This window comes from Hermetia illucens, chromosome 2 (assembly GCF_905115235.1).
Source record: "Hermetia illucens chromosome 2, iHerIll2.2.curated.20191125, whole genome shotgun sequence".
Lineage (NCBI taxonomy): Eukaryota > Metazoa > Arthropoda > Insecta > Diptera > Stratiomyidae > Hermetia > Hermetia illucens.
The window spans coordinates 38,195,901-38,220,002 of record NC_051850.1 but is presented as its reverse complement, the minus strand read 5'-3'; the positions used below and the strand labels follow the sequence as shown (position 1 = coordinate 38,220,002).

Sequence of the window (24,102 nt, the reverse complement as noted above, 5' to 3'; positions counted from 1 at the left end):
TTCCAACAAATCTCAAAACTAAGACTGGCTTCGAAAAGCACTAATCGAGACCTTTCATTTGATACCCCACATGACTATATTCGGTGAAAAAAAATTACACCCCCCTCTTTCATGTATGAGGACCTCCTCTAAATCTCAACCTAGAAAAATATCACTCATTGCATGTCTGGTCAGTTCCCACCTTCGCACCAAATTTCATATCAATCGGTACCTGAGAAAAGTGCGTGTGACAGACAGACAGACAGACATTGAACCGATTTTAATAAGGTTTTGGTTTACAAACAAAATCTTAACAATTCATTCTTCGGTTTACCTGCACAGGTCAACTGTACGACTAAATGTATGGACAAACTGCAACAACGTACAAAAATTTAACATAGAGGAAAGAAGCTCATTTAAATAGGATTTTCCGAAAATATTTAAGATTAAGGCCTGGGTTATAGCCATTCAGCATACTATTGTGTTTGCAAAATATTAAAAGCTTTGTTGGCTGGAAATCTACATATTTTCATTCAAATCTAGCCAGACATATTTGGTATAATTCATCTTTTATAACTTGTTGAAAAATCTACTGATCATTTTTCTGAAAGGCTGTAACCCGGGCCTAAGGTTAATGGACTGCAGCCCGAAAAAATAGGACAGGGTTGATATCCACAATGATGTTTTTAAGAAAAAAACTGAATACGGATGCTGCAGGGTCCTTTTGTTATGTAGTGGGGCTCCTGCCTATCCAAATTGTAACAGCCGAGTTAGAGGCCATATGGTTTACAATTGTAACATCAATGACAAAAAAGCTAACCAAAATTGCGATTACCACCGACTCCTTAAACACTTGCAAGCAAATAAGCAAATGCAAAATAAAAATTGTCATATCTTATGAATCCGTCCCACTCAAAGAATGCTTTTAACGACGTAGCCGCCCCACCCCCCTCCTCCGCCCAGCCAAAGCTTCCTTAAGTCCCCCTAGGACAATAAACCCCTCTGGTTTACCTGTAACGTTTTTCCCCAAAACAATATTTTTCAATGTGGTGTCCAAAATAACTCAAAAATTAGTTTTTGGATCTTTCTGAAATGTTGCACACAAACTCCGCCCTGCCATTTACGTAGCATGGTGGCCCCAAGTCCAGGTAAAGGGGCTATCGTATTCGTACGGATTCTTGACGCATGGACGGCGTCAGGACGCAAGCAAATTAGTCCGAGCACAACAACGAGCAAACAAATTATTATTCTGTTAAGGGAAAGTCGCACCGGGTCTTTAAAGAACTATTGTGCCCCGAGCAAAGAAAAAATCGGACCTGCACGGTAAATATTGGCAATTGGTACCCTCACTGGGGGAACCGAGGAACTCGCAAGAGCCCTTCGGCACAGGCGCATTGATATCTACGCTTTACAAGAAACCCGATGGTCTGGTTCCAAAAGCTGTGACATAGAACGCGAATGCGGTAAAAATGACTATAAACTTCTCTATTTTGGTAGCCAACACACTCAATGCGAGTGGAAATGGCCATCTCAGAAGGTTTCTGTGAAGCATTAAAGAAGTCGAACGATTTGATAACCGGCTGATGATGCTCACCATTATATCAACTGATCGCACTATTCACTTCTTCACCACATACGCACTAAAGACAGGTCGACCTGATGCCTTCTGGCAACTTCTCGACGCAAAAACCGGTAACAGCCGGCGACATGTGGCCAGGGGAAAAGGAAGCGTCATTATGAACCCACATTTTACAGTGCGAACAGTAAAGCACAAATCGACTATATTCTCATAAGACAATGACATTTTACCATTGTCACTGACTGCAGAGCCGTTCCCATCGCAACTCAACATCGACCGTTAATTGCCGGCTTACGTACTAAGCCATCGATAAAACAGCGTGCGGAACATACTGGCCCACCATGCAATAAATGGTGGCGATTTCGTGAGAAGAAAGAGGAAATGATCTCACTTACGCAATTACTAACCAATACGAATGTGCAAGAATCGTGAAACCAAGTTAAAGACACGAGCCACACAAAGGGGCCTATGCAGCACTCAGGGTCACCAAGCGAGACAAGCGGTTCTTCAACCGAGATACTTGGCTTTGTATTGGCGATGATGAAACAAAGGTCCGTGAAAAGAAACGCCTCCACCACAAGTTTCTCAACGATAAAACGCCAATTTACAAGAATGACAACCGGGAAGCGAAGAAAGCGGTCATTGTTACCCGAGCGGTCCATTACAAAGATCTTCACGATAAACTGGATACTTTCACTTATGTTGCGTTAATGGCAAGAACGGTACTTTGCTTACCAACCGACGAGCCGTGACGTATAGATTGCGAGAATATTTCGAGCAGATATTAACCTAAGAATTTGTTTATCCTCCATTCCTGTCAGCTTCATTGAAGTCAAGGAAATAATAAAATGAATGGAATTAAGGAAAGCAACAGGACCTGACGACATCGCATCTGAGCCCTGGAAAACGAAGAGCTGAGAACCAACGCTCAGTGAATTCTATAATCGGGTTATTCAGGAAGGTAGAGCACCATTTGACTGGCAAGAAACTACCACAGTTCCAATATGGAAAAAGAAAGGTAGTCCAACAGAATGCTCTAATTTCCGTCCGATCCGGTTATTTTCCAATACCATGAAGATTTTCGAACGCATTCTGGACAATCGTACTCGCGAAATCGTTGAAATAACCGTGAATCAAGCCGGATTTGTCAAGAACTGACTGACGCAATACACGCTGCGCGATTACTCATGGAGAAACACCGTGAGAAGCACCGTCCTCTTTACATTGCCTTTCTGGATCTAGAGAAAGCGTTTGACCGTGTGCCACACGAACTCATCTGGTATGCTCTACGACAAGACTTAGTGAAGAAGAACACGTGCGCTGGATTCAATTGCTCTACCAAGATCCGAAAAATAAAGTTCGAAGTATGGCGGGTGCATCAAAACCGCTTCGTGTTTCTGTTGGTGTTCATCAAGGAAGTGCCTTCTCACCATTCCTCTTTGTTCTTGTTATGGACATCGTCACACGGGATATTCAACGTCCAGCGCACTACACACTGCTTTATGCAGATGATGTTTTCCTAGCATCTGATAGCAAAAATGATCTCGAGTAACTTGTCCAAAAAATGGAATGATCGCCTCATGCAACACGGTCTCAGATTGAATTTAAACAAAACTGAATTTTTGATGACCGATCCCCATGAAACAGACACAATCACTGTCAACGGCAGTGATCTGCCCAGAACTGAGCGATTTAAATACCTCGGGTCAATGCTATCAGCCAATGGAGAACTGCGTTACGAAATTGCTTCACGCATTAACGCAACCTGGGTGAAGTGGCGTTCCACAACTGGTGTTCTTTGTGATCGGGGTATAAACGAACGTCTCAAATCCAAAATTTCCCGCAATGTGGTCCGTCCTGTCGCTCTCTATGGTTCTAAGTGTTGGCCGACTATAAAGGACAATGAATGACGTCTTGCAGTAATGAAGACGAAAATGTTACGTTGGACTAGGTGCGTCACACGTTTTGATCACATCCGAAATGAGGATATCCCCGATCTTTATGGGGTTGCACCAATCGTGGAAAAGTTGCAAGAGAGGCGTCTTCGATGGTATGGTCACGCAATTCGTGCTAACGAGAATTCACTTGTCAAGATTGGTCTAAACATCGAAGTCGACGGTAAACGATCAAAAGGCAGGCAGAAACAACGATGACTTGATACGCTGGGTGGAGATTTAAAAGCCTCGAGATTGCACCCCAGGCATTCGATAGAGCCAAATGGCGAAATCGATCACGACGAGCTGACCCCGGACAAAGGCTGAAAAAAAAGAACAAGAAGAAGAGCACGGGATATATTTTCAGGCATAAATTACATATAGGTACTCCTTCCTTTTTCTTTAGACATGTTTAGCTTCATAGACAATGCGAGTCAATGCTTCTACACTTTATGGGACAACACTGAGTCTCGCTACCTTATGTTCAAACACATTTCAAAAATTATACGAAGCCAATTTCTGAAATTACTAATTAAGCCCTTTAATTTGATACCCAACACAACTGTACTCCAGTCGCTATAGGTAAAGGGTTTCACAGGCCGTATATTCGTATCGGGTTGGGAGACAATAGGGTAAGCGGTTTCCAAATAAATTAGGTGTAATAGACAGATGCAGAAAAACACAATTCGTTTTTAAATTCCATGTCAATAGATACAAGGTATATCTTTTCTCTATATTTCTAAGCTACCAACATGCAGTTTTATCAAATATTCCAACCACTCACCACTATCCAATGTGAGAGTGAAAATGAACCTTCGATAAAGTGGGGAATTATTGTTTAGATGCGAAATCCGAGATATATTCAAATCAAAAACGGAAATGTCAAGAAGTAATTCAAAGCAAGTAAATTTTCCTAATTCTGCTAATAATGATACTTACGCCAATTTATCCCTAGGGACTGACATAGATTTAGTGGCACCCCCCGGACAAGTAACTACAATACACTTATTACTCATTTTAGTTTTTTAATAATTCTCCCAAAGTATATCAAACAGTTAAAAGTCGACTTAGAGGACCGTTTAATGTTCACAAGAATATCTAACACTCAAAATGCTATTATTGTGTAAAAATTACACTAGAAAAATACGAAAAAAGCTACACAGTTATAAGTGAAAATCGTTGAACTACAGTCGACGTTAGCAATAGAAAATTTCCATCCAATACACTCCCTTCTTATGGCTGAGATAAAATTCAATTCAACACACACAATTGTATCTTTCCGGCAATTAACAAAATGCCGGGAACAAATATATATTTTTACCCTAAGAGAAAAGGAAATAGATTTAACCCATTTGTAAGCAGAAGTGTGATAATGTATTGGTGTTTCGAACATCACAGCATATTGAGGTCGATGAAACAAATATGCCCTTGTGGTAGTATCTTTATAAAAATATACATCCACACAGCTTTGCCAGAGAACTCTACGAGAAAAAGATATTTTCCTATGAGCTGAAATGAGATAACGAATATGGAATTTTCCCCACATTCAACCGTCTATCGACATACCACGTATGAACATGTAATCCAAATGCACACCCTCGTATTCGAGTTAGTGAGCTTATATTTAGTTCCCATCAGCAAATTGCGATATGCATTATTTTCATGAAAAGTACTCGGAAATCGTAATTTTTTTATTAAAAAGAAATAATAAAAAAAACAAAATCTTCTTCCGCAAATAATTAATTAATAATTAAAATCATTTAGTCTTATGGCAAAAAGTATCTGAAACGTCATATGACAGTAGATTCGATTCTATAATAGAATTGTAAAAATGTTTTCGGCTCCACATCCAAGCGCAGGTATTTCGTGCTACATTTAAAGTTCCACCGTCGAGTAAGTGATAAGCTTCTACGAAGAAGGTCACAGATTGTAAAACAACAAAAATGCATCTTGCATTTCGAGATATATAATAATAATAATAATCGTTGGCGCAACAATCCATATTGCCCCCTTAATTACCAAAAACAATCTTTTTACCTGCAAATTCTCTGCTACATAATTCAACACTTTAGATAGATATTTTATTCAGTCTTAAAGTCTTTAAAAAAAGCTAACGTCATTCATGGTAGCACGACCTCATTTTCCACTGGTTTAAAAAAATCAATCTTTTACCCGAAGACTGACGTTGTATATGTGATACGTTCGCTGGCAGATCTATCTGCCTCTTTTCCTCCATTTTTATCTCCACTTGACAATTTAGCCGGTCTTTCTTTGCATCTAAATACACAGCTTAGTATGTATGTATACGCGATTCTGTTCGACTGTTTAGTTGTATGAAGCGCTGAGTTTTCGCTTTCGATAACCTGATGTATCTGAGAACTTTTGTTGCCGCCGTAATAGCTTTGCATGGCTTTATGATGTGCTATGAAGTATGTAGTTTGGTACTTTTCTAGTATTTCTAGTTATCGCATTAATAACAGTGCCGACCATTTATTATTTATAGATGCACGAAGGGGCGAGGGAATCATGGTAATTATTTGGAAAAGGAACCCTATATTTTTGGTTTTAGTTTTTGAGATAGAGTCATTTAAATTGTGAACCTTTTACAGGTAAAATGCTCTCACTCAAATTTTTCCACATTTCCAGTTGAATGTACAAACTTCAAATTTTAACTGACGATCGCCGGTAACTGTCCAAATAATCAAACTAAAGTGATAAATGAATCGGATTACGAATGTTGGAAGCTTCATGCACAAAGGCGATTGCGATTTAACTGCGAGGTGTGAGAGTAAGGTCACTGTGGATGCAAAACTGTAATAGACCCCCCCTTCCTTTTATATGACGAGTTTGTTCTGTGTTGGGCATCGCCCTCTTGCATTACTAACTGAATTTGCCACGAGCGTTGAGCATTATTTAACAAGCATACAGAAGTTTCAAATTAAATTAGACATAAAATTTTATAGCAAAGTAGTTATTTTATTTAATCTAATGTATTCTTTTGTAAATGAATAATAATATATTGAAAATAAAAGTGCTTCCAAATGGTTTCCTATCTAAGTACTATTTCCAATAAACACTTAACTTCGATGATTGCAGTTGGAAGTTGACAAAAAAGAGGCTTCAGCTCTTTACATAGCGTGATATCCTTAATAGGATATCATAGTAACTAAGCGCTTGATTTCACAGTTAAATCATAATATTGCCATTGATACTCTTTGTGTAGAGTAGTTCAGGCTAAAATTTAAAGATCGAGTGAACTTCGCTTAAGGGGGTCATCCCGTGTGTCGGGTTGGAGAAATCGATTTTTTTTTGCATGAATTGTATCTATTATATATATAGTGGAGAATATGTGGGCAAAGGGATTTTCCGATATTCCGAGCCCTTGAGAAATTACAGGGTTAAACAGGTAAAGAGTTTGCAGCCGCGGCTAGAATACTCGATGAGAAAGAGCATCGAATCTTTTTTTACCCTGTTAGTTTTTTACCTGAGCCTTATAAATTTGAACGCAGGTATAAATATAAAAATATAAAAAACCAATCAATTGTCTAAACTTATTTGCTGTTTGGAATAAAAAGGATAATCCAGTATAGAGTGACCACTAAAAGGCGTTCAAGTTATACTCAGTTATATTTTGTTGTAAGTATTGTGCTGTTTGTGTGTTCAGTGATTTTTTTAAATGGATCGTACGAAGGGAGATCGCTTTAACGTTCAACGTCATGCTCGCACTAAAAAACGAGTATTTCATGGGAATCGATACTTATCAGAGAAGAAAAAGGACTTCGCATCAACATCAGCAAAGAAACTTTTAGCAAGCATGAACATGGATGTTCCAATTGCGACAAGTTTTGTATATTGGATTTTGCTGGAATTTCCTTCGGTATTTCTGCGAATTTCTGCAAATAATAGAATATAGGTAGTAGTAACAAAGGAATGCGTAGGATATGTCGAGAAAAGAATGGGAACGCGGCTTAGAAATGCAAAGAAGAATCACAAAGGCATTGGTGGAAAGGGGACTGGAAAACTTACTGATACGGTTATTAACGACCTCACTACATTTTTTGGGCTAGCTATTCGCCGACACGCAAATTCGATAGAAGGAGTGAAGCGAGAAATTTGGGCAACTTTCTTCCATAAATGTTCTACAGACGAAAATCCTCAGCATCAAAATTGTCCAGCAGGCGAGGACAGTTGGTGCAAATGGCGCAAAGCGGAAGCTAAAGGAGAACTGGATAGTTTTCACCACGAGAAGGCACCTTTGACTGCAGAAGTTCAAACAGTCATCAAACCAATCTACAAAGATTTGTTACGAGATGATCTCTTGAACAGATGTTTAGGAGCAGAGACCCAGGATAACAATGAGTCACTAAATGCATTGATCTGGACTTTCGCTCTTAAACACCTTCACTCTGGGGCCAAGGTCGTAGAAATAGCCACTTTTCTGACTGTAATTATATTCAATGAAGGATTCAATGGTATTCTCAAAATCCTAGTGACAATGGGATGTCAAGTTGGTCACATATGTCAGGTTTATGTCGACCGCCGTAATGAAGCGTGAATTTGGCCGTCCGAACGACGGTCGACTGACTTCGCTAAAAGAGCCATAATTGAAACCGGAGAGCAACAATCGGTCTTACAAGACTTTTTTAAAGAAACGGAGGATGCTCTCTATAGACCAGGTATAGCAGATTAACGATGAGTTGAAATTTTACTATTGGTAATCACATTTAAATTTTCAAATGCGTTTTTCTCGAAACTGCATCTTGAAAATCGGCTGCCACCGTAGCTAAAAATCTATCCAACCAAATTCTTTCAAATTTTAACGACTTCTTTAATACATATTTCTACGGTCCGCAAACTAGGGTAATTGCAATCGGACGGGTAGTTTTTTTTTTATTCATACAAAAAGCCGTAAAAAAACACCAAAATTCAAAAAATTAAGTTTAAAACCCCACCAAAAATTTGCCTGTTAATATTTTCTAATTATCCTAGTTTGTGGACCGTGGAATATTGTCCACATTAAAATGCCGTTTAGTTTTTTTCCCTCAGATGAACAGAGCGCCCTCCAGCGTGGCAGCAGAAAAACACCTTTTTTTGGAGATGGGTGCATAAATTGACATGTATTCCAAAAACTAGCTAAGGTATCAAGCTGAAAAATTTATCACATATACTAGAGATATCAATAAACATATGATGAAAAAAAAACGCTTCTCTCTTTATCCAGTCCTTCAAAATAATTTTTCAAAAAAAGGCAAAAAAAAACGGCCTTCACAAGGGATGACCCCCTTAAACTGATTCAATCTCATTGTAATCACAATTATTAGCGGACTACAGGAGAATTTATAAAGAACAATTGAGAAAAGGATATCCTTAAACTGACAGGATAAAACTAGACATTCTGAAAGCTGCATTGGGTGCGTCAAAATAATGAAGATTAAATTTGTGTTTGCTGACGAACGTCACACCGAGACCCCCGTGAGAAGCAATCACTGTCAAAAGCTAACCTTTGAAATAAATAGTGGGAATCCCTTACATTGACAACTTGTTCCGAACTATCTGCTTAATATGTCAAGGATTGGCTGGAGGCTGCTCTGATCAGTAGCCATTCGGATACCAAATACTAGGACTGGTAAAAATGGAAGGAAAATCACACATGAAAAATAAAAACAAATAAAATGCAGTTCTAGGGTACCCTGATGAAGAAAAACAAGTCGGGGAATCGAAAGTTGGACGTTTCAGATGTGAAAGGTTTTGTGTATTTCTTTTAAAACGTCGTGCAACGTCCGCAAATTAGTACAGGTGAATGAAATCCTCATAAGATACAATATATGAGTGAGAATACAATATATGAGTGATAGATACAAGAAGATACAATATATGAGTGAACTATACCTGTAACCGATAGCATATAATTCGACTAGTGTAACGTCCACGGGTGGTTAGAGTCTACTTTGTTAAGAAATCGCTAACACAACCGTACACGCTTTCACACCGATGGTTCGCGAGTATTATCAACACCACTATTATCACCGTTCTCAAAATATGTTTCATTCAGATATCTGCTCGATTAAACTCACGAATAGTATATTACCAACTTTTAGAAACCTACTGAAGAACCCCGCTTAAGTTCATCCTAGGAGTACTAAATTCTGCAGTAGCGTAGAGGACATATGCTCTTCAAATTTCATGCAAATCCGGCAATTAGTGTCAAACTTATCAATTTCGGAGCAATTTACCGCATCTAAAGCCATCCATAAGATGCTGGCGTCAGAATTAACGAAAATATTTGACATTGGTGGTCAAAGGGTAGTATAGGTCCCAGGGCGAAACGTGGATTGGTACCCACGATGGAGCATAAAACCTGAGAAATGCCTGCTGAACCAACACCAACAGCTCTACTACCAAACCCAATCTCCACCTCCACGTGGTGACCGCTGAGAGCTCTTTCGTAACGAAAAGCTGCAAACGGAGAAGGATGAAGGCGAGCCTCCCACGCCTAAAAACGGGACAAACTGTACCAACTGGTCCTCCAGGTGGGGGTTGGGTAGGGCTGACAACCCTACATGGAAAACCGATGTTACGGAGCCACGAAAGGAGCCTCGGACAGGATGGACTTTACAACGACGAACCCGGCAACGACAACGGATTAACGATTTTTCTCATAGAACGTGCGCTCTCTGTACAGAGATAAAGCTGATGAGCAGCTAGCCGATACCCTGTCTCAATATAGGGCTGATATAACAGCGTTACAGGAGATGCGGTGGACAGGGACCGGTTTCCTGGAGAAGAGCCGCTACACCATATATTATAGCGGTCATCCAGTGAACCATGTCCTCGGAGTAGGTTTCTTAGTCAGCCAAAAAATGAAACCTGCTGTTATCGGCTTTGAAAACATAAGCGAACGACTATGCACTCTGTCCTTACGAGGCAAGTTTAGAAATATAAGCGTCATTAACGTTCCCGCCCCTACAGAGGACACTGCAGAGTCGGAGAAGGATACCTTCTACGAGGCAGTAGAACGAACCCTCGAAGTCTGTCCCAGATATGATATTAAAACCATACTTGGGGATTTTAACAGCCAAGTAGGGAAGGAGCCCGTATTCAGGCGATACGTTGGCTCCCATAGCTTACACGAAAAAACAAATGATAACGGAATGCGGATTATTCAGTTAGCAGGGTCACACGAAATGGTTGTTGGAAGTACCTGGTTTGCGTGGAAAGCGGTCCACAAACATACGTGGGCCTCTCCAGACGGGACCACTTTCAACCAAATTGATCACGTGTTGATCGAACGCCGCCACCTCTCACCCTTGATGAATGTCAGAATATATAGGGGGGCCAATATAGACTCGGATCACTATCTCGTTGACATGGTGCTCCGAGCTCGAATAACAATACCACCTAGAATCCCCTCTGACAAACAGGTGAGAGTGAACATTGAAGCCATCCACAACACAACCCTCCCCGACACCTATAAGAGGGAAATGGATGCCGCAATAACAGCAGTCAACAAAGGACCTGGAGATGAAGCATCGACAAATGATCTTCACAATCACCTGAAGAACGTTATCATGGATACGGCCACAAACATACTTGGCCCCAGCCGTAAAAGGAGTCGGAACGGCTGGTTTGACGATGAATGTAAGCTAGCAACGGAACGGAAGAATGCCGCATACCGAGTAATGTTGCATTCTCAAAGAACGCAGGCACGCGCAGAGACTTATCACGAACTCCATCGGGCGGAAAAGCGACTTCACAGACGGAAAAAGGAAGGCTGGGAGAAACAACAAGTCTGTGAACTAGAAAAGTACAGGGAGCAACCGCACCAGGCGCGCAAGTTTTACCAACAAGTCAGCAGGATAAAGCCTTATACACCTCGATGCTCATCCTGTCGAGACAAAGAGGGAAATCTGATTTCCGACAGAATGGGCATATTAGAGCGATGGGTTGAGTGCTTTGATGAGCTACTGAACAACCAGAACATCGGCGAGATGAAGGTCCGGCCAACTGAAGACGACGGACAAATACTGCCACCACAAAGTTTAGGAGAAACAGTCCGTGCAATTCATCGGCAAAAAAATCATAAGTCGCCAGGAGCCGATGCAATTACAGCCGAATTGGTTAAATATAGAGGCGACCAGTTACACCAAGTGGTTCATCAACTTGTGCTCTAGGTATGGGACAGCGAATCAATGCCTGACGATTGGCAACGAGGCATTATCTGTCTCATACATAACAAGTCGGGAAACCGGAAGCTGGACGCTTCAGGTACGAAAGGTTTTGTGTATTTCTTAGTACGTAGCATGTAATATACGCATATATTATGTGAGAATATCCACTTTCAGAAGATATTGACATTCTTAGTCTTGAATCTGCGAAGAAGCGACAACTTTGACGTATTATAACTTTGTTAGTAATAGTGCGATTTCCACTAAACTTGGTAGGATTATGTTCTATGTTATACCCTATATTATTGTGAAATTTCGTCGTGCTAGCATAAACTTAAGGGGGGTTTTGCAGTCAATTACTAAAAATTATAGTAATATACTATTATTAACTTTATTTGTACAGATATCAGTATGGAAGGTATTTCGGAGCCCAGGCACTATATAGTGGCAGCCTCCTGATTTTTTTCAGAGTTTTCGGTTGGGTAGTTTCTGAGAATGGCCCCCTTAAAGAAATGATCACTTTCAACTCCCCGCACTCCCCACTCTTCTAACAAATGTCAAAACTAAGACCGACTTCGAAAAGTACTAACCAAGACTTTTAATTTGATACCCCACATGACTATATTTGATGAAAAAAAAAATTACACCCCCCTTTTGCATGTATGGGGACCCCCCCTTAAATTCGTTGTAAAAGGATGTAACTCACTGTATGCGTGAGCGTTCACAGTTCCCACCTTTCTACCAAATTTGGAGTCAATCGCTACAGCCGTCTCCGAGAAAAATGCGTGTGACGGACAGACAGACAGACAGACAGACAGACAGACAGACAGACGGACAGACAGACAGACAGACAGACAGACAGACAGACAGACAGACAGACAGACAGACAGACAGACAGACAGACAGACAGACAGACAGACAGACAGACAGACAGACAGTAAACCGATTTTAATAAGGTTTTGTGTTTACACAAAACCTTAAAAAGGGAGACATCACACAGTGCAGCAATTATAGGGGTATCACGTTGCTGAGTACCATCTATAAGATATTCTCCGCTATCTTGCTAGGCCGGATAGCCCCATACGCCCAGAACATCATTGGCCCATACCAAAGAGGCTTCACTCCAGGCAAATCAGCAACAGATCAGATTTTCTCTCTGCGGCAAGCGATGGAAAAACTGTTGGAATATGGATAACAGTAGCACCATCTGTTCATCGACTTTAAAGCCGCCTATGATAGCATAGCCAGGGTAAAACTGTACACGGCCATGAGAGAATTCGGTATAACGACGAAATTAATAGGACTGACTAGGCTGACCCTGACCAATGTGTGAGGCCAGATAAAAGCAGCAGGATCACTCTCAAGAACATTGGACATCAACAATGGTCTACGACAAAGGGATGCGCTATCATGCGTTCTCTATAACCTGGCCCTCGAGAAAGTGATCTGCGATGCTGAGGTAAATGCAAGAGGTACGATCCTCTTCAGATCGAGCAGGCGGCGCGACATCTTGGACTGCACATCAATAAAGGCAAGACAAAATATATGGTGGCAACATCAGCACCGAAGACGAATCAACCAACAACATCAAACCGCACTGGTCAAACGGGAAGAATAAGGATAGGAGAATACAACTTTGAGACCGTTGACAATTTCTCCTATCTAGGGTCGAAAATCACAACCGATAACAGCTACGATGATGAAATCCGCACACGGTTGTTGTCAGTCAACAGAGCCTATTTCAGCTTACAAAGACTGTTCCGTTCGAAACGTCTCACCATAGGGTCAAAGCTCTTACTGTACAAGACTATGATCTTGAAAGTCCTCATGTATTCCTCGGAAACTTGGGTTCTTAGCAAGAAAAATTGCGAACTTTTGGCCGCGCACGAGAGAAGAATCCTTCAAAGAATTTTTGGCCCCCTACATGGGGATGGACGATTCCGTAGCCTACACAATGACGAAATCTATGAGCGATACCATGACCGTCCGGTTGTGGATAAAATCCGGCTCAATAGGTTACGGTGGGTGGTTCACTTAATCCGTATGGATGAGGATGATCCCACCCGGAAAGTCTATAAGGGCAATATCTATGGTAGAAAAAGAAGACGAGGCAGACCCTGCCTAAGATGGAGCGATGGCGTAGGTCAGGATGCCAGACAGCTTTTAGGGATATCGAATTGGTGGACCTCGGCGCAAAACCGGGATGTCTGAAGTTCCTTATTAAGGTAGGCCTAGACCGGATATCGGTTGTTGCGCCGTTGATGATGATGAATTGACATTCGAGTGCGCTTTTTTGTATTGAATTTTTAATTATGTACACACGGAACTGTGATGCACTCATCGTTGCTCAGATAGGGAAACACAAAGCCTTTTAAGCTGAAGCGTCCAGCTTCCGGGTTCCCGACTTATTTTGACATTAATGTGAAAATTGAGCGGAATACGTCTATTAGTGTGGATTTGGCAGCCTCTGTTTTTGTAAGATGAAAAATTTGTCTGTCGATTGAAACAAACATTGAACAATCAGTTTGCTTGAAGTTGCATTTCTAATGAAATTACGCATTTGAGAAATGGCAGAGGCTCTCCACATCTCTTATGGATCGGCTCGACTAATTGTGATTGATATTCTCAGGAATTCCTCGTAAACCATTCATGGATTTTTCGCTATTACCGTACTCGGTACTCGGTCTCACTGTGACTTCGGTAGAGTAACTAAAGATCTTCCCGGCATAGGCTTGTAAGAAGTGTATGGAAAATTGCAACATACATATAATACAATATAAAAATTCATTCTAGGGTTGCAAATATGTGAATCAATACAAGACATGATATTGGAAAGTTTCCAGGAAACCGTACTATTATTGGCAAAGTGATGGTAATTCACGATCTATTTCGCATGAATTTACTACACAAGACATTATGGTACAATTCACTATACTATATGAGACAGTATAGAATGTCAATATTAAACTAAAGTGAAGTCTGATATATACTAGTAGCTACATACAACTGTAATCACCATGTAAGAAAACATTCTCGAATATAAAATACTAAAAACCTGTTATACTTGCGATTTGCACTTTGTCTTTTTAAAAATGTGGATTGCAATAACTACTGACCTAAGCGATTAAAATTTTTATTTCAGTTTCTAGTATTCGTTTCGATATGTTGTAATTAGACATTTATTTATCAACTTGATGCACTTGTTGTCTAGCCAAGACTAAAAGACTAATTGTTACGTAACATGAAAATTTGCAAAAATGAATGAAGATACACTGTGTTAGTATGAATTTAAAAATAATTAACAAAGGCAGCATATCAAACGTCTTATATACTGCGTATCAGACATATACTATTTATATGTCGGCGAATATGACTAAATTTGTAAATATTATACGCATATATGTACATATTTATTTAGGCGACCCCAAACTTCTATTTCCATCAAGGGTATATTTCCCAATCAGGACTCGCTGATTTGAAACAAATTATGTACAAAAACTAAAATAAACTAAACCCCAGAAATAAAAGGAAAAGTCGGAAAACCGGAAGCTGAACGCTTCGGGCATAAAATGTTTTGTGTTTTTCTCATGTGAGGTACTTGAGGTACGCATTCTTCAATTTATAAATTCAAAATATTCCTTCATATATTTCCAAATCCCAAGGTATGTATATATGCACATATTAAAGACAAATATAATATTATGTTCATCCTAAACAAACAAACATTTCAGATTATCTTTATATATACGTATCTTGGGGGTTTTTGCATACCCATCTGAATATTTCCAATTTACTTTGTATGCAGAAGCTTATACGTATATATATATGTACGTAAATTGAATACTGCTATTACTAAGAACGCTTATGTACATCTATCTGAATTGGATACTGCCCGGAAACTTCATACGCTCGTACATATTTAGTGAATATCTTAGCTTAGCGAGCAAAAAATGAAATTTCAAATTAAATTTACTGAAAAACTATATAAGATATCGAAAAGGTAAGTATTTACCTAAAAAGAGAGTGAATTTTCCTTTAGGACCATCTCTTAATGTATTTAAAATTTTATTTTATTTAATTTTTAAAAAAGTCTTTTCAAACTGATCAGCTTATTATCAAAATGTTTTATTCAAAAAAATTCTAAAATTTTTGACAGCTGACCTTACAATGCATTTTCTATTGTTAAAAGCAATCTGTCAAATGCAATCACAACTGACAAGGAACTTCAACACTCAGGTCAGTCACATGTAGACTAGTTGACAAGACCTTTAACGAACATTTACGTAGTGATGAATGAATTTAAAACCCAATTTTTTTCCTTAACTTTACTATTTTAGCTTTTTATTATTATTAACAAAAAACCTATAAAAAGCGTTCGAATAAAGCGAAAATAGTGAAAACAACAATTTGAAACCTTTTTCTATTGCTTTACTAAAAATGATATTCTTTGCAAATATGCGTATTTCGGCGACTACTTGTGGCCTTCCTCAACATTAATGTTCAGTCAGTTCAAACAATATGAATATTTGCGAAGAATGAAAGGTTTAGGATTCTCTTTTAACTTTGTTTCTATTTATTTATTGATCAACAACGTAACCCCGCCATGCTATTAACATAGTATGCTGGTCCCAAGCCCAGGTAAAGGAGGAGGGTTTGAGGCAACATACTCTGTACTACCCTCAGTAAAACAAAAATAAAATGCTGAGATCAGGGAAAGAGATAAATAGAGTATAGTTGGAGTTATTCTACTATGCTAAATCCTACCTGATCTCTCTTGGTGACAGGCCCCGCGACAGGTCGACCAAGAAAATGCATAGAATGTCGTTACAAACATAATGATCGGATTGAGTCACAAGCCTCGGAGAAATGCTAGGGCGTCCACCTCAGTCGACGCGGCAGGACGGGCCCCGGTCCTGTCGAGAAATGGGCAAGGGTTCTTGACGCACGGACGGCGTCAGGACGTAAGCAAGTTAGTCCGCACACAACGAACAAAACAAATACGTGTCTGCACGCCAAATGTTGGTACCCTAACTGGAAAGACCGAGGAACTCGCAAGAGCCCTTCGGATAAGGTGCATTGACATCTCCGCTCTGCAAGAAACCCGATGGTCTGGTGCCAAAAGCTGCGACATTGAACGCGAACGCGGTCAAAATGGCTACAAACTTCTCTATTTTGGTAACCCACACACTCAATATGGTGTTGGCATTGCCATCTCAGAGGGTTTCCGTGATGCCATTAAAGAAATCGAATGATTTGATGGTCGGTTGATGAAGCTCACCATTATATCAGCTGATCGCACTATTCACTTCTTCACCGCGTATGCACCACAGACAGGTTGACCTGATGCCGAAAAAGATGCCTTCTGGCAACTTCTCGATGAAAAGACTTGTCACGTGCCAGCTGACGATTACATAATCGTTGCCGGCGACCTTAATGGTCATGTGGGTGAAAAGGCAGACGGTAACAGATGCCATGGGGGAAAGGGGTTCGGAGCGCGCAATGAAGGTGGCGAACGTATAATCGATTTTGCGGACACCCATGACCTTGTACTTATGAATACATGATTCATCAAACGATTGTCTCATCTTCCCACATTTTATAGTGGGAACAATAAAACGCAAATCGACTATATTCTTATAAGACGCCAACATTTTACCACTGTCACTGATTGCAAAGTCGTTCCCTATGAGATCATCGCACCTCAACATCGGCCGTTGATTGCCGTCCTGCGAATTAAGCCACCGATAAAACAGCGTGAGGAACGCACTGGCTCGCCGCGCATTAAATGGTGGCGATTTGGTGAGAAAAAAGAAGAAACGGTCTCACTCATACGATTGCCAACCATTACGAATGTGGAAGAATCATGGAACCAAATGAAAGACACGATCCACAAAGCGGCCTCTGCAACCCTTGGGGTACATCAACCGAGATACTTGACTTTGGAATGATGATGTTGAAATGAAGGTCCGTGAAAAGAAACGCCTCTACCACAAATTTCTCGACGATAAAACGCCTGCTAATTGGCAAATTTATAAGAATGCCAACCGAGAAGCAAAGAAAGCGGTCGCTGTCACCCGAGCGAACCATTTCAAAAATCTTTACGATAAACTGGACACTCGGGATGGCGAGAGAGATCTGTATCGACTTGCTAAAAGCCGTGATGAACGGCACAGGATATCGAATACTGCAGTTGTGTTAATGACAAGAACGGTACTTTGCTTACCAACCGTCGAGCCGCAACGGATAGATGGCGAGAATACTTCGAGCAGATTTCAACTGAAGAATTTGCTCATCCTCCACTTCCACAATCATTGCCGACATGTGGAGCAGTTCCACCAGTCAGCGTAACTGAAGTCGAGGAGGCAATAAAACAAATGAAATCAGGGAAAGCAACAGGATCTGACGACATCGTATCTGAGCTCTGGAAAGCGAAGAGCTGGGACCCAACACTGTGGCCCAGTGAATTCTTTAACCGGGTTATTCAGGAAGGAAGAACACCATCTGACTGGCAAGAAAGTACCACTGTTCCAATATGGAAAAAGAAAGGTAGTCCAGCAGAATGTTCAAATTATCGTCCGATCCGGTTACTTTCCAATACCATGAGGATTTTTGAACACATTCTTGACAACCGTATTCGCGAAATCGTTGAAATAACCGTGAACCAAGCCGGATTTGTCAAGAACTGCGGAACTACTGACGCAATACACGCTGCGCGGTTACTCATGGAGAAACACCGTGAGAAGCATCGCCCTCTTTACATTGCCTTTCTGGATCTTGAGAAAGCGTTTGACCGTGTACCACACGAACTCATCTGGTATGCTTTACGACAACACTTCGTGCCAGAAGAACTCATGCGCTGGGTTCAATTGCTCTACCACGATCCGAAAAGTAAAGTTCGAAGTATGGCGGGTGTATCAAAACCGCTTCGTGTCTCTGTTGGTGTTCATCAAGGAAGTTCCCTCTCACCACTCCTCTTTGTCCTTGTTATGGACACCGTCACACGGGATATCCAACGTCCAGCGCCCTACACACTGCTTTATGCAGATGATGTTTTCCTAGCATCTGATAGCAAAAATGATCTCGAGCCACTTGTTCAAAAATGGAATGATCGCCTCATGCAACACGGTCTCAGATTGAATTTAAACAAAACTGAATTTTTGACGACCGATCCCCATGAAACAGACACAATCACTGTCAACGGCAGTGATCTGCCCAGAACTGAGCCATTTAAATACCTCGGGTCAACGCTATCAGCCAGCGTTATGAAATTGCTGCACGCATTAACGCAACCTGGATGAAGTGGCGCTACACAACTGGTGTTCTTTGCGAACGACGTATCAACGAACATCTCAAATCTAAAATTTATCGCAATGTCGTCCGTCCAATCGCTCTCTATGGTTCTGAGTGTTGGCCGACCATAAAAGACAATGAACGGCGTCTTGCGGTAATGGAGACGAAGATGCTACGTTGGACTAGTGGCGTCACACGTTTAGATCACATCCGAAATGAGGATATCCCCGATCGTTATGGGGTTGCACCGATCGTGGAAAAGTTGCGAGAGAGGCGTATTCGATGGTATGGTCACGCAATTCGTGCAAACGAGAATTCACTTGCCAAGATTGGTCTGAACATCGAAGTCGATGGTAAACGGCCAAAAGACAGACCTAAGCAACGGTGACTTGATACGCTGGATGGGGATTTGAAAGCCTCGAGATTGCACCCAGATCAGGCATTCGATTGAACTAAATGGCGAAGCCCATCACAACGAACCGACCCCGCTTGTGAACAGGACAAAGGCTGAAGAAAAAGAAGTAACTAGAGTTCTCCAACTGCGAGATGTGCAGCGACGATAATTTTTATAAGGGTATAATCTTGCATTATTCCCTGATTTTCTGAGAATATAAACCTCAATTCAACTGAAAAATTTATTGGTGTTCAAGAAAAATATCTCGGTTTTCACCATTTTTTTTAACTAATTTTGCACAAAAGGGCACCCTCGAAAATATGATATTATCTCAAATGTTGGTTCATATACTTCGCAATTTTGTAAGGAATCATACCTCAAAATTTCATAATGATCGGTTTATTATGTTTTAACTAGATTCCCGGCAGATGTGAAATCTAAAGGAATACAAATTTCGCTTTGAAATAGACAACTTCCGCGTAAAAAATATCGGCATTTTCTAATCCCCGCATTACAAAATGACGATATTTTTTACACTGAAATAATAGTTTGACCTGCCCAATTACCATATCCATTAAAAAAAACAATTCGGGACCCTCGTTCATTAATTATCATCATCATCAACGGCACAACAACCAGTATACAGTCTAGGCCTGCCTTAATAAGGAACTCCAGACATCCGGGTTTTGTGCTGAAATCCACCAATTCGATATCCCTAAAAGCTGTCTGGTCCACGCCATCGCTCCACTCAGGCAGGGGCTGCCTCGTCTTCTTTTTCTACCATGGATATTGCATAGAATTTCCGGGCTGGATCATCCGCATCCATACGGATTAAGTGACCCACCCACCGTAACCTATTGAACCAGATTTTATCCACAACCAGACGGTCAAGGTATCGCTCATAGATTTCGTCGTTATATAGGCTACGGAATCGTGCATCCTCATGTAGGGGGCCAAAAATTCTTCGGAGGATTCTTCTCTCGAACGCGGCCAACGTAGGTAGGTATCAGTGGCCGCTCCGAGGAGCCCAATTAGCGCTTTGGTGGGCCGTTTTGATGCCACAAACTCCTAAGACCGTGACTGTTGTTATGGGAACAGGGAAGCAGAGTCCAGCCGGCTCGGATCTTCAGAGCCAGCCCGTAGCATTCACGAAGGAAAGCAGCTCTCCGACCCTGCAGCTAGAAATCTCGCTGAGGTCCCCAAAGAATGGTTTACCCAGGGTCCGCAGCCTGACTCTAGTTAGCTGGGCAATCGCAGAGAAGTGCATGAGGATCTCCCCCTCCTCCTTCTCCGCAGCTTCGGCAGTGCGATTTGTAGGGTAAGCCGAGCCTAGCGGCATGGTCCCCTATGGGCCAGTGCCCCGTGCAGACCGCCGTAATCTTGAATGCATTTGCACGCGTCTGGCACAGGAGCTCTCGTGATCGGGCTATGTTATAAGCGGGCCAAATTCTCCTTGACTTGGCACAGCTTGTAAGCCTTCGCCATCTCAGGCACGCGGCTGCTAGGTAGTGCGAGTAGACTCGGCCCCCGACAGTCGCCAGCGGAACACCGACTGTATTCGCCGAGGGACTGCCAAAAGCAGAGCCTTGCCTGGCCAATCCGTCAGCCCGTTCATTCCCCTCTATGTTCCTATGCCCGGGAACCCAGAGGAGAGTGACCTTGAGCGTGCCGCCCAGATGGTTGAGCGCGTCTCTGCACTGCCCCACCAGCCTTGATGGTCGCTTGGCTGTCGGTCAGAATGGCTATGTTACGCTTGGGGCTCGAATCACGCTCCAGCCATCGACAGACTTCCAATATCGCCAGTACTTCCGCCTGCCAAGAGCGGCCAAGAGTCCGCAATTTTTCTTGTTAAGAACCCAAATCTGCGAGGAATACATAAGGACTGGCAAGATCATTGTCTTGTACAATAAGAGCTTTGACCCTATGGTGAGACGTTTCAAGTGAAACAGTTTTTGTAAGCTGAAATTAGCTCTGTTGGCTGCCAACTACCGTGTGCGGATTTCATCATCATAGCTGTTATCGTTTGTGCTTTTCGACCCTAGATAGCAGAAATTGTCAACGGTCTCAAAGTTGTAGTCTCCTATCTTCATTCTTCCCGTTTGACCAGTGCGGGTTGATGTTGTTGAGTGGTTGGTTTTTGGTGTTGATATTGCCACCATATATTTTGTCTTGCCTTCATTGATGTGCAACCCCAGATCTCGCGCCGCTTGCTCGATCTGGATGAAGGCAGTTTGTACGACTCGGGTCTTTCTTGCCATGATGTCGATATCGTCACAATAGGCCAGTAGTTGGGTGGGCTTAAAAAGGATCGTACCTCTTGCATTTACCTCGGCATCACGGATCACTTTCTCAAGGGCCAGGTTAAAGAGGACGCATGATAGGGCATCCCCTTGTCGTAGACCGTTGTTGATGTTGAATGGTATTGAGAGTGATCCTGCTGCTTTTATCTGGCCTCGCACATTGGTCACATCAGCCTAGTTAGTCTTATCAATTTCGTCGGGATACTGAATTCTCTCATGGCCGTGTACAGTTTTCCTCGAGCTATGCTATCATAGGCGGCTTTAAACTCGATGAAAAGATGGTGCAACTGATGTCCATATTCCAACAGTTTTTTCATTGCTTGCCGTAGAGAGAAAAGAAGTTTTGGTTATATCGGTTCTGAGAGCAAGACCTGTTTCACTTCTTGGAGCACGTACTTTAATCCATTACTGCCCTATGGTTCAGAAATAGGACCAATATCGAAAACTACTAATTGAGCCCTTTCATTTGATACCCCGCATGACCATATTCTGAGAAAAAATACTCCCACCCTCTGTCGCATAACATATATGGGAAACCACCGCTTAAATCCAACACAAAATAATGCCATCCGTGGTAAAGGGTTTCACAGGTCACATATTCTAACCAATTTTTTTCGCAATAGCCTCCGCCGTTTCCGAGCAAATAGGGTGCGACAGACGGACATGGAATCAGTTTTAATAAGATTTTGTGTGAAACAAAGCCTTAAAAAAACTATGTAGACGCCCTATGCTCCACCAAGGACGGAGCAGGAACAGCAATCTTACAAATAATTGTCGTTCTTTTGACCCTATATTCGGGCTTTTGATTAGAAGGCAAAGGTGGCAGTGGATAGGTCACACATTAAGAACGATCTAGAGCAGGACAATCGTATAATAGGCTTCTTGAGAAGTAAAGCAAAAAAAGCAGGTCCTTAACTCCTCTGGATAATGGACATAGCGGTATTAAGCTATTCTTTTCAATCCTTATTTGATACTGTTAATCATGCGGACCCATTTTAACTCCATATTTCCAGCTGATGAATCTACCAACCTAACAAAATTTTCAATGATGCAACCTAAAAAACCAAAATCAAGGTCAATTTAGAGTGAAATAGCAACAGACAAACGACCAAATTCCACTGAAAGCGTTTATCCTTTGCCCAAACCACCTACACTACCGCCATCTGCCTTCCCCTCTCCTAAACTTAGCTTAGACTCAACCCTGCAGTGCGTTCTTGATAAAGCTAGGTTCGGGAAAATGATATTCCACATGAAATACTTTTGATGACATTTCGGCGAGGTCAGGGAAAAATTTTCACATAAATCTGATAACTAAAAATCACCGACTGCCTTGGTATCACGAGGTAATCCCCATAGAAAGGCCAACGACGGTGATTTACTTAGAATGGATCTCTTACCGCTTGCGTCTTTGATGACAGTCATTTCTGGCACCAGCAACACAATTTTCACCCCAAAAACAATTTCACTACTTTTATGTGTGATAAACAATTCCGATTGGCACAATAAATATCTTGCGTCCAATAAAAAGTTCCCGCGCTTTTATTCAAATTCAAGCCGATCTTTTCGCGACCTGACCGCACACACACCAGAGCATAAATTCCAAAAGATCCAGAGTTCTAGGACGAGCAATCAAAAATCCGCGAAATTATCTTGTCTAATTGACACCGGGTTCAATGCACTTCAGAACAGTTAGCGCTAATGCAAGTTACAATTCAAAACAAATTACACACAAAACTTCTTCCTCGGCGACGGCATAATATCGAGCCGCCCCACAAGACGACAATGAAACAGTCGAAGAAATTTGCACGGCTCGCGTATGTGTTGCCAACATCAATCGCATGGACGTGTGTAATCGGCGAACCAATACAGCGCTAACGCTACTTTTTTTAGAAAAGCGATGCAACGAACCACCCGACACAACCGAACTCGGCACCGAGGCAAATCAATATGGCAGGTCAGACGAGCAGCGAGACAATCCAATGCCTACTCAGAAACCGGTATGAGGGAGACGGATACGTGGGCGCAGTACCCGTTGTATATCTGCCTCTCACTCGCACCAATTGCAGTGAATGGCAATGACGTGACAGATAGTGCCTACTCGTTTCTTCCTATGGGGGAGAAAGCGAGAAAAAGCTCCAACTTGTTTACCTACAAGCTGTTTTTAGAAAGCTCGACCTGATTGACGACTGTTGTAGAGGTTCGTAGAAATCGGCCAGGGACCACGGGGGATCTGGAAAACCAGTTACTCGGATCGCCAATGACAGTTGAGCAATTCAAACCGCGTCCGGAGTAGCTGACACAGAGAGATCAGCTGACTCTGATGAGTCACCCGAGTGTTGACATATTAACACCGAAGGTCTGTCAATTTATTGAGGTTAGATAACGGTACTTAGGAGTTAGCTGTCAAACAGATCAGAATTGAAGAGGAAGCGGCATTGATTCGTTGTCGGGAATGAAGTGG

General features: G+C 41.6%; 1 protein-coding gene and 1 long non-coding RNA gene across 3 annotated transcripts in view; one reads left to right on the top strand and one right to left on the bottom strand.

The window, feature by feature from the left end:
• The window catches only part of LOC119648176, a 51,266-nt gene extending 27,694 nt beyond the window's left edge, over positions 1–23,572 (bottom strand). The window contains exon 1 of one of the 2 annotated variants that reach the window (XM_038049757.1): positions 23,039–23,572. In XM_038049757.1, coding sequence (XP_037905685.1) covers positions 23,039–23,063 — 25 coding nt within the window. In that variant the 5' untranslated portion in view covers positions 23,064–23,572. Of the gene's footprint in view, positions 1–4,431; positions 4,663–23,038 lie in introns of those variants that run through there. The other variant, XM_038049756.1, reaches the window with a different exon arrangement.
• On the top strand, positions 5,178–6,539 carry LOC119648177. Its single transcript, XR_005249030.1, has 2 exons — positions 5,178–6,021; positions 6,102–6,539. It is a non-coding gene; the product is annotated as an uncharacterized LOC119648177 (long non-coding RNA).
• Positions 23,573–24,102: the final 530 nt, after the last annotated feature.